The 11,300-nt window shown below is 34.1% G+C and overlaps 1 protein-coding gene across 1 annotated transcript; it reads right to left on the bottom strand.

Annotated features, from left to right (window-relative positions):
- Positions 1-74: 74 nt before the first annotated feature.
- LOC110681992 (histone deacetylase 14-like) lies at positions 75-7,510 on the bottom strand. The gene is made up of 9 exons (XM_021858189.1): positions 7,409-7,510; positions 5,701-5,933; positions 4,660-4,734; positions 3,410-3,511; positions 2,649-2,720; positions 2,370-2,426; positions 1,794-2,045; positions 714-895; positions 75-581 (listed from the first exon to the last, which is right to left on the bottom strand). Exons 1-9 carry the CDS (start codon positions 7,440-7,442, stop codon positions 281-283), a joined length of 1,308 nt encoding a protein of 435 aa, XP_021713881.1. The 5' UTR covers positions 7,443-7,510; the 3' UTR covers positions 75-280.
- Positions 7,511-11,300: the final 3,790 nt, after the last annotated feature.

Genomic DNA, 11,300 nt, shown 5'->3' with positions numbered 1-11,300 from the left:
TCGATTGGAAAGTATGAACAACGATTTATGCCACACCACATTTGGGCATTTGGCCAAGTAGCTATGAGGACAACTTTTGGAATAGACATTGCATCCCTTTAAACCTTTATATGAAGATCAAGAGATTATACAAATATACATGTCATACTTGTATATATTTTCTGTTAATTTGATTTAGTATAATACAACAAAGTAATACCATGTACTTCGTTATTTACAAATAGACTAAGGCTCGGTTACAATAAGTATTTGCTTTATAACTACTTGATCGTTACCAAGTCTACAAGGAATGTATAGCCTTCACCTTTTGAATGGCTTGTTTGATTCTGGTTGATGGTTCTTCATACAGAAAAGCCGGATTATCAAATTCTGATGCACGGCTAGGCTCACCCAGGAAAGCACGGAATGTGTCTGCTACTGAATAAGACAGAGATTGGAGATTGTATCCCCCTTCCAAGAAGAACACGCAGCGCCCTCCACATAGTTCTTTGGCTAGTTGTATTATGCTAGCAGAAAGCATGTAGTAAGTTCCTGTCGTGAGCTGAAGACTAGCTAAATGATCCAAGACATGTCCATCGTAACTGCATACAAATAAAAAATGCAGTAGAAGCGAAATTATGAATTTATGATACACACTACACTACACTACAACAGCTGTGCTTGGCAGAATTGACCATGAATAAGAATGCAGTACAGGTGATTAGCCTGCTTACCCAGCAGATACAAGGATTATGTCTGGCTTGAATCTTTGAGCACATGGCACAATAACTTCGTCAAAGACAGTTCTCATAGCAACATCTCCAGATCCTCCTGGCAATGGCAAATTCAATGAAGTTCCTTCCCCTTTGCCACTGCCTACCTCATGAATTTTTCCTGTACCAGGGTAGCTCCCATCCTGTGTTGATTATTAAAATTTTGAGTAAACATCTATGGAGGATCAGCAGCCGTAGCCTGCCAGCCTCATTTAAACATTTAACTGAGAAACATCAGACATGATCAAATTCAAATATTTCTTTAAGTTCTGTGAAGATATTATCATCATTTAAAATTCTTAACCACTGCTTTATTCAACTACGGAATATGAGCATTCCAATCGGTTAAATATGATAGCTTAGAAGCAACACAAAGTCAGTTGTCACCCTGCATACAAGTCTGGTTTTTTAGTATCATATATAATACTGTATATGGTGCTTGTAAGAGATTAGGGAAAATAAAAGGAAAAGAGAACGGACATAGAGATATGATAACATATGGAACAAGCACCTTTCAGGAAACAAACCAGCTACTGTACTAAAGGCCAGCCTCATTAAGATGTATGTAGATCAAGGAAAACTGCCCAAAAGAACAGTATTACATAAAAGAAACCAGCAAGCTACATTTGTGAATCTCACACCAAAGGTCATGTACCTTAAATACAGATTTGTGTACTTGGGGATAAAAGAGCCTACAACCAAACAATATACATTTTCGATCACATGTTGGTCTTCATACTTCTTTCCATCCCTACATCTTTCCACCTTAAAGTGCATAGAGTTACTACTGGATACACATCTGCCCCTAAGCAATAAATAAAACTGCATAGTATAAAGACTATAAACCAAGTTGCTTTTGGTTCTCAACTATCAAACTAGGTTTATTAACCCATTCCGTTTCCCATTATGTATAATAATGGATAAGAAGCACATTAATTTGCATTAGTTCGTCCACAGCAAGCAAGTGCGAAAAGCTGAAAATAATCAAGAATTCATTATTTTTTACTAATAAGGCACAGCAAAGCAGGAACAAAGGTTCACCTGATGAGTTGAAAGGAAGTATATATCTGGGTCCTCGTAAAATGCATCATGCGTGCCATTGCCATGGTGAACATCAAAATCAATGATGAAAACACGTTTTAATCCATGAACTCGCTGAGCATAGCGAGCAGCGACAGCAATATTTCCGAAAACACAAAAGCCCATAGGCCCCGTTGGAACAGCATGGTGACCAGGAGGCCTAATCAAAGCAAATCCAGATGGAGGCTCTGGAGACTTTTTAGATGCAGCCACCTAAATATCCTGATAATATTCGGTCAGTTAACTATTTTACATAGTTTCTACAAAGTATTTACTAGCATGGAATGTTGGAAAAAAGACCACAAAAGTAAATCAAATTCTCATAGTATGTTGAGTCGTTAGGCATGCCACAAGAAAAAAGTGTTCACATGCTCGTCCTTGGAGTCAAATATATATTTTTGGCTGCAGTAAAATAATCTTACTGGGAAGACAGAACAGTGAGTTAATAGTTGGTACGTGTGGTCATAATTCCTAGGTTTTTTCATAACGCCTCATAAATCCTCCCACACACTAGTAATAAAATGATTGGGATCTCACCACGGCATCAACAACAGCTAATCCTGCTCCAGCTGCAAGCAATGAGTCTTGAAATGTCTGCAGAACAGTAAAATGTTGTTAGATAAATTACTGAAGACCAAGGATGGAGTATCTAGCAAAATTACTTAATTAATCTGTTAAAACTTTTCCCTATTCTTTCACATTGACCCTGGTAGTAGGAGGGGGGGGGGGGCATAATCGCATAGGAAAATTGTGAACCAAGACAAGAGTGACACACACACACAACGGACAAAAAAGAGATAAGCTCAGTAGTCTTACAGAGGCCGTGGCATATGTTGGTCCAGACCCCTCAATGAAAAGAATGCCTTGTTCTGAAGCCTTTTCCATTACCTAGAAAACAAAGTTTATAGAACTAGCACATCCATTCACCTAACAACAACAACAACAACAACAACAACAACAACAACAACAACAACAACAACAACAACAACAACAACAACAACAATAACAACAATAATAACAATAATAATAACAATAATAATAATAATAATAATAAAAAATAAATAAATAAAAAAAAAGGGAAACAAAGAGGTGATTTTGTAATTGTAAGTGGAACTCAATGGTTAGGCTCGAAGAAATCAAGGATTTTACAAACACCGAAGCTATTCCTAGAAATTTTTTTCCTGCAAAAACATTTTCATGACTGGTAGACACTAAACATGAGGCTGCCAGCTGCTTCCATATGAAATTCCTGACATAAGGTGAGGCAGCTGAGTGTTCAGAAATTTAATGCAAGTATTAAGATGGCCATCTTCTTTGATATGCGAACACTTGTGAATTGTCATAGATGAAGATAGAAAATTCAAAATGAGGGAGTAGCCAAAAAGATCTTCTCAGAGAGTTATTCTGACTTACTAAAGCATTTACTCGGGCATACAGAAAGATATGTGTGTGTGGGGGGGGGGGGGGCTTGGGGCCTGAGGTTTGCTTCAAAAATACGATGCATATGTTACGAACATAATTCAGACAAAGCTTCTAACCTAATATATACAGAACTGGAAGAGTTAAATTACACTGACCTTCTCAAGACCTAATACATAGGCTCTTTCATGAACACTACTTATATCTTCCACTGAAGCCGGATTAAAATGCTGGATCTCAATTATTTCTGAGTTGCGATACTGCCATACACAAGTCAAAAGTACCAGTCAGCAGAATATGGAGACTTGGAGAGTAATAGTAATAAAAAGATTAACAAGAAATTTAACATTATTAAGAATTGACATATCTGACTTGTATAGACTTTCCTACTTAGCAACTTAGGATATAAATCATTCACAATTGTTCCATTTCACATATATGCCCCTAAATGCCCCAGCTAGCAATCCTAGATTCTATTCAAGTATTCATAAATATATAATGTGTCTACAATGTCGGCTATAACGCCCTTTATATAGTTTCAATACATAATCAAACAGCCATATATTTAAAGGTGGGTAATGAGTCTTTCCCAACTCATAACCTTTTATTAAATCCATATGTTACAGAGGAATAAAATATAACTTCTACAGGTATAAACTTTTCCAACACGTTATTATTGCTTCTGAATTAGTGTGTTCATTCAATATGGAACTTTTAACTAAGACCACGGAATTAGAAATCGTTATCACAAGGGGTGTAGTTCTATTAACATAGACTCTACAAGCTACAAGGCACTCAATACTAAATAAATAAACACGAATATGTCAGATCCTTCACAATTTTCCTCTGTGAAAAAATGTAAAGAACTGAGTAAAGGACAAAACATCTCCATTTTGCCAACATAATCTTCAAAAATAAAGAAAAGAAATTCGAAGGACATGATAAAAGTAAATATGAGGGTTTCACAATCACCATATAACTATGAAGATTGTACCAGGCTACTCTAGTTTCACAATCACCAAATAGCATATACAACCATGTAAATAGAAAAATCTTCTAATTTTGCGACTTTAGTTTCATAATAAAGGAACATTATAAGGACCCTCAAGCCCTCCCTTGAGTCACACCTTCAAACTTTTAAAGCTAATTTCATAGTCTAAATTCTCCTAATGCAACCAGTTTATCAATATCCCTTTCCTCTGACCATTTTAATTGCATGTTACTACACTACTCAAATTCCAATAATTGAGATGCAAGTGAATGTTCCAAATAAGTAACATAAACTCTGAGAAATCTAATATAGAACCGTTGTGAAAAAATAATATGGTGAACAGGCTGTAGTCTTAAGGTTTATGTCATGAATGCACATACTAACAGTAAAGAAAAACAAAGGCTTATTAGTAATTACCTTTGGAGTAAGCTCCAACTTTTCAAGAGTATCAACGATTGCGGGAACTCTGAGGTTAGACTCTGGATGTGACTCCTGTTGAGAATTATAGCAAAAACCTCAATCTCAGTGCAAGAATATCAACCCAAAAAAATTCAGGATTCAAGATGCAATGTGACTCTAGATGTGACTCTGAGGTTCATAGCATGAACTAATAGGGAACAATGTTTGATATAAAAGGCAGATAAATATACTTCCTTCTCTTTTAATTGCAACATTGGGCATTTCATGCTTGCCAACTCACAACATCATTGATATGTTATAATGTATAATCACAAAGATGGTCAAAAGACCCAATTAAAATTAAAATAGAACAAAGGAAGTACATTAGAATGATCTCCTGCAGCAAATTTACTCCTGGGATTCCCTTAAAAACTACAGTTTGATGGGATTCACTTAAGAATTATAGTTTGAAAGGAATGACTTAATATTTATAGTTCTCATCTCATCATATCAGCAATTCAGCACCTTTATAAAGACTAGAGTCACTAGACTTAGCGAGGATGGTGCTAAGAATCAGGATAGATTTCTAAGCCGATGAAGTTTAGGGAGAAAGCTTCATAAAATTGAAATATTTGAACAGTGTAAACACACTAATTACAAGCTTACCGCAATTCGAGGGGTGAATTTCATTTCATTAGCTTTCTCTCAATAGTCACTACAATAAATGTAAATCCCACAAAACGAGCTTTCTCCCTATTTGTTGTATCAGCTAACACCCAACTTGCTGCACAATTTTTCCTCTAACAAACTTCTGACAGAAAAATAAATATCTACCCCTGGGTTATCTTCTACAACAGATGAACATCACAGGGTGGGCAAGTAGATTTAAAAATGGTACTCCTGGGCTTAGAGGTACAGAAATACATAATTATAAAACAAAACTGGCAATACAGCTGGTATTAACAGTAATAGAAGTAAAACCACTGATCACTTTTTGGTTAGCAGGCCTTATCTTAAGGATAGAGTAGTAATAAAATTTTAAAAATAAAATAAAACTACCTGATTATGCCCGGTGGCAGAAGCAACACTGTAAATCACTTTGGCATTAGCTAGTTGTATATCTGTAATATTAGACGGCTCCTTCTCTGAATTAGTCGAGCAAGAAATGGAGCTTGTCCTCGTTGATTTCAGGTTACTTAAATATGAATGCCTTGCATGGCCAATGAAAAGCCTTAACTTGAGTGGTTTCCTCCATGTACACAAAGAACATTCAAATAAAGGCAGCATATTACCTACAGCATATGTGAACTTCCATCAGCAAAACAGAAAGCTCCTTTCAGGATATCGGAGGAACAGTAACTATTAGAATTGGAAGGAAGACCACAAACACGCCTGAAGTAATGAAACAAAACATTTCCAATTTTCCACCAATATATATCAACATCTAGTTTTAAAAATAAATTAAACTGTTGGTGAAATTATGGTTGCAATGAGCTAAATTTCACATCTACTTGTACTACAGTTCATTTTCTTGCTAAACCATATGTCCAGTAATGGATCATAACCAAACCTATCATTCAACCACAAAATCTGTACACAACTCCAGTTTAACAATGTATCTTATCAGCTTGTTTGACACATATCAATTACCATCATTCTTGCTAGCAGATCGTTTTCTTCTGACTTTTAAATCAAACTCTTGCCTGGCTAGAGTTATTTAGAACTAGAAGTTTCCAAGGCAAGAAAGCCCTTCCACAGTGCAATGCCAAGGCACATTATAACTGACAGAAAGGATGCTATAATTATGCACATAATCAAATTGCATGCGGCAATTTAGCCCTATCAAATACCATAGTATGATTGAGAAACCTTGTCATCAAATACTTATCCAATCATCTAACAATCAACAAAAAGTAAACTATCAAGTCTCTACTCGTCAAAAATGATCCCAAAAAAATTCATTGCTCACACAACAAACACTGAATTGCCTGCAGCAATCATCAATTCGTCAACTTTATAAATCCTGTTATCAAACTATGAACTAGAAATAGAAAAGGGTGTTATGAAACGATCCTAGAACATACTAAATTCCGCACCCAAAACTGATTTTCTTTCTGAGATTTCTTCCACCCCACAAGCCTATACCTAAAACCAGCAAATTTCACCACAAGACAGTCCAATAATAAACCCCATTAAACTAATACCATTTTCCAAGCTTAGATTAAATTCATCCAATAACTCATTCCCCTCTTTATCAAAAGCCTCACAGTTGTTAATTGAGTTCAGAGTTTCTGACTTGCTGTAAGCCTGTAATCCATCAGTTACTGCTTCAAACATGATAAAGCCATCACTCTCTATTCTACGGCTTACTAGACTCCGACTAATCTAGATTCGAGTCAAGTTAATCCCAATCAGGGAGAAGGTTCTGTCAACAAATGTTAACCCACAACATATATATGAAATGTGAAACTCAGGAATAAAGAACTCCAAAACTAATTTCAAGGCGGGAAATTTTTCCCTCGTTATTAATTTCCAACCAAGAAATTCAAAACCAAAAATCCAAAACAATCAAATTCAACCTAAAACAAAATACACCCAGAAAATGAAAAATCAATTGGACAAATTGCAAACAAACAACATATAATCAAATAGCAAACTCAACACCAAATTTCGATTTTCACAACTAATTACCATCAACCAAATGAACTTCAGAATTAAATATCAAGGAAGTTTGCGAGGAGAGAAGGAGAAAAGAGAGAGAAAATACCATGCTGAGGAGCCAAGAGTCGCAGAACTCCCATGGGTATTGCCGAATTGGACTATTGGCTACTGAGTAGTGGACTACTCGTGGCTACGGTAAACGCATATGAACGACAATCCCTTGATAATTCGTATTTAATCCCGATTAGAGGATCAGTTATGGGTAGTTCGGTTCTAGTCATTTTTCAATTGTTATTGCAAGGGATCGAATACGGGTCCTTTTTATTTAGTGTAGTCTCAATCACCAGTTCATCATTGCACCAACAACCAATTGATAACTGTATTTCGTATTAGAAAATAGAGATATTATTGACCACTATCAAGTCAATAAGACCAAGAGAGTGTTTAGTTACAAGTTTTTTAGGAGAATTTTTTTTTTTTCCATTTTGAAAATCACTTATGGGTATTTAGTTAAGAGCTTTTTAAAAGAACTCTCGCATATATGGGTGCTAATTGATTTTATCAGCTCGCGAGCAACTCGTACTCAACTCGGTCAAAACTCGACTCGAGTTAGCTCGACTCGAATTCGATTCGACTTGAGATGTTAACGGGCAGGAGTTGAGCAAGTTCTAACTCGACTTGATAAGCTCGTGAGCAACTCGATAATATAATATTAAGGAAATTTTGTGAAAAACTACCTATTGTAATCCAGAATTTGCGAGAAACTACCTATTAAAAAAAATGTTGTAATTGACTACCTAAATTTTTTTAAAAGTTGTAATTTACTACCTTTACGCCGGATTATGAAGGAGTTTGACCAAAATTCTCCGGCATTGACTTGGTCACGTGACACTTGGTGAAAGAAAAGGGTCATTAAGTGTCACGTGATGGTCACGTGACCAAGTTAACACCGGAGAACTTTGATCAAACTCCTTCATAATCCGGCGTAAGGTAGTAAATTACAACATTTTTTAAAAATTAGGTAGTCAATTACAACATTTTTTTAATAGGTAGTTTCTCGCAAATTCTGGACTATAATAGGTAGTTTTTCACAAAATTTCCTAATATTAATATAGATTTTGCAATCAAAGTTACTGTCTTTAAACAAATTTGACGCTTATTAAGTCTTAATTTATATCATAAAAAAAGAAAGAGTAAATTTTTAATAATATCAATATATAATAAAGAAAACAACATAAATTGAATAAAAAAATAAATAAAGACATATAATAATAGAAGGACCAAAATTTTAACGAACAGATTGTGAGCTACTCGACTCGGCTCGAAACTTTAACGAGCACGAGTCGAGCAGGTTTTATTTGCTCGAAACTTTAGCGAGCTCGAGTTGAGCATATGTAAAAAGTTTTCAAGTTGAGTCGAGCACCTCTCAGCTCGTGATCGACTCGCTCGATAAGCACCCTACCGGCATATATTCATTGTTACTCATAATTCCTCATGAAACTCTGATTCTCAATTACACTTTTCTTTTTTATAATTGGGAGGTCAGCTAGTATTTCTTATATTTTCTCATGTAACTCTGATTCTTAATTACAATGTTCTTTTTATAATTGGGAGGTCGGCTAGTGTTTGTCTTGTACAATGCGTATTTTTTTTATTAAATACGTTGAGTGAAAATAGATAATAGGAGCTACTAGATTAAATCCCGTGCAATGCACGGATATAATAAAAGAATTTATAATTGTGTAAACTTCAGATACATATCAGTCAAAATATGTAAAATCTTTGTATAACATACGATGTTATTAACATAAACCTATGGTAATTTAAATAATATAAATAAAAGAAAATTCATGCCTACAATAAAATTTTGCAAACTTTGTAATTAGATGGAGTAATCACATATATAAAAGGTTGATATTTGTCTTCCTTAAGATTTTAAAAAGAAAAAGTATTGAAAACTAAAAGGTTTAATGTACTGTATTAAACTACTTTGCAATCAATAGTTACATTTTTTTTTTAAAAAAAAAAAAAAACCTAAAACCCAAAAAAAAAAAAAGGTTTAGGCGGGAAAAAAATTAATGAAAAGCTGACACGTGTACAATTTGAAAAAGTAATGATGTCAGCGGTTGTTACTTTAGTAATATTTATAAATTGTCAATTGTCATAATCTACAACGTATGGACTATGGATTAAATGTATGGAGTAAGTTTTTCAAAATTTTAGGTAATATAACTAGAGTTGTCAATTCGGGTAAACGAGTCGTGTTTGAGTCGAATAAGAGTAGGTCGATTCAATTTGGGTCGGGTCAATTCATATTAATTCCATAACCTATGCGGGTCGGGTTTGGGTTGGGTCATGCTTGAGTCTAGTCACGTCGGGTCATACTTCTTGTCGGGTTTAAGTCGAGTTAATAACAGGTTGAGTTACATTCGGGTCGGGTGAACAATAAGTCGGGTTTAATTTGAGTTTTCACGGGTTAAAACGGGTAAGGATTCGAGTCGGGTTCGTTCAAGTCAATAATTTACGGGTTAGAATCAGGTCGGGTCATTCTCAGGGTTTGAGTCGGGTTCGGTTCAAGTCAATAATTTGCGGATTATAATTAATCAGGTCGGGTCATTTTCAAGTTGGGTCATTCTCGAGTTCAAGTCGAGTTCGGTTCAAGTCAATAATTTGTGGGTTATGATCAGGTTGGGTCATTTCCAAGTCGGGTCATTCTCGGATTCAAGTCGGGTTATGTTCAAGTCAATAATTTACATATTTCAATCAGGTCGGGTCATTTCCAAGTCATGTCATATTCAAGTTCAACTAACTATAAATAGATAATTATCATTTTTATCAAGCTGATTATTTCCTTTGACTATAATATATATAGCAATATACTAGGGAAGTATAGTCTATAAGTTATTCCTACTTGTTTGAAGCATATATATTTTGTATTAGTTTGGTTTTTATGTCATATATATATTGTGCTACAATTGAACTTTGTTAAGATCCTACCTCTGTTATATCAAGATGATTTCATGATTATATATACCATATACATACCTCTAATTTTCGTTGGGTAGAAGATTGTTTCATTATATTGAGTCATAGTGTATAATGAAGTACCAAAAAGAGCTATTGCATTATGCAATTATTACAGAGAAAATATAATGCGATTTTTTTATGAAGTAGTACAAGAAAGTAATGATTATGAATGTTAACATAGTTTCTAAAATTTATTTATGATAATATACATTGCTTTCATGAAATGAATTGCTATATCTTGTAGACATAACATTAATGAAATAATTTTAAGAAAGTTTATTTTAGATAACCGATATGTTATCTATTGTTAAATGAACAAAATAGTGAAATATTAATATTTGTTCATAATTACAACCAATTATATATATACTCATTCCCAGAAGAGAATGTGAGATTACTAATTAGAAATGATAACAACCAAGCATGGTTGTATGATATTTATTAATCACAATTCATTTGAAAGTCATGAGCAATTCAAATGTGATCAAAGGTTATCTAATTGATAATGATAGATTATTTTATGATTTTAAGAAATTGACTATGAGAGTCCGTATATGTGACTCATATAGCAAATTAACTTGATTAATCTATTAGTTATACATGCTTATAAGCAATTGTAATGATTCAATGATTGATACAATTGACGAACACGAGGAACATGTAAGAGTTTCAATTATTTGAATTATTAAATCTAAGCATGCATATTTATGTATAAACCTTATTATAATAAATTTTATAATTTGTGTATATGAATACTTTGCTTGATACATGATATTGTCAAGATACTAAAAGACCTAAATGGTGCAAGGCATTTTAAAAGGTTGTTGAATTTTCGCTCCTAATATGTAAGGTTTAGGGGGAGATTACCTTATTTTAAGTAATCCTTGCACATGACCAATATTGTGTTATATTAATGGTTTATTTACCATGACACCATTCTGAAGATGGATATGAACAAATATCATTGTTTA

The sequence above is a fragment of the Chenopodium quinoa genome, unplaced genomic scaffold (assembly GCF_001683475.1).
Source record: "Chenopodium quinoa cultivar QQ74 unplaced genomic scaffold, ASM168347v1, whole genome shotgun sequence".
Lineage (NCBI taxonomy): Eukaryota > Viridiplantae > Streptophyta > Magnoliopsida > Caryophyllales > Amaranthaceae > Chenopodium > Chenopodium quinoa.
Note: the sequence above shows the minus strand (reverse complement) of the source record. Positions and strands in the feature narration are given on the sequence as shown.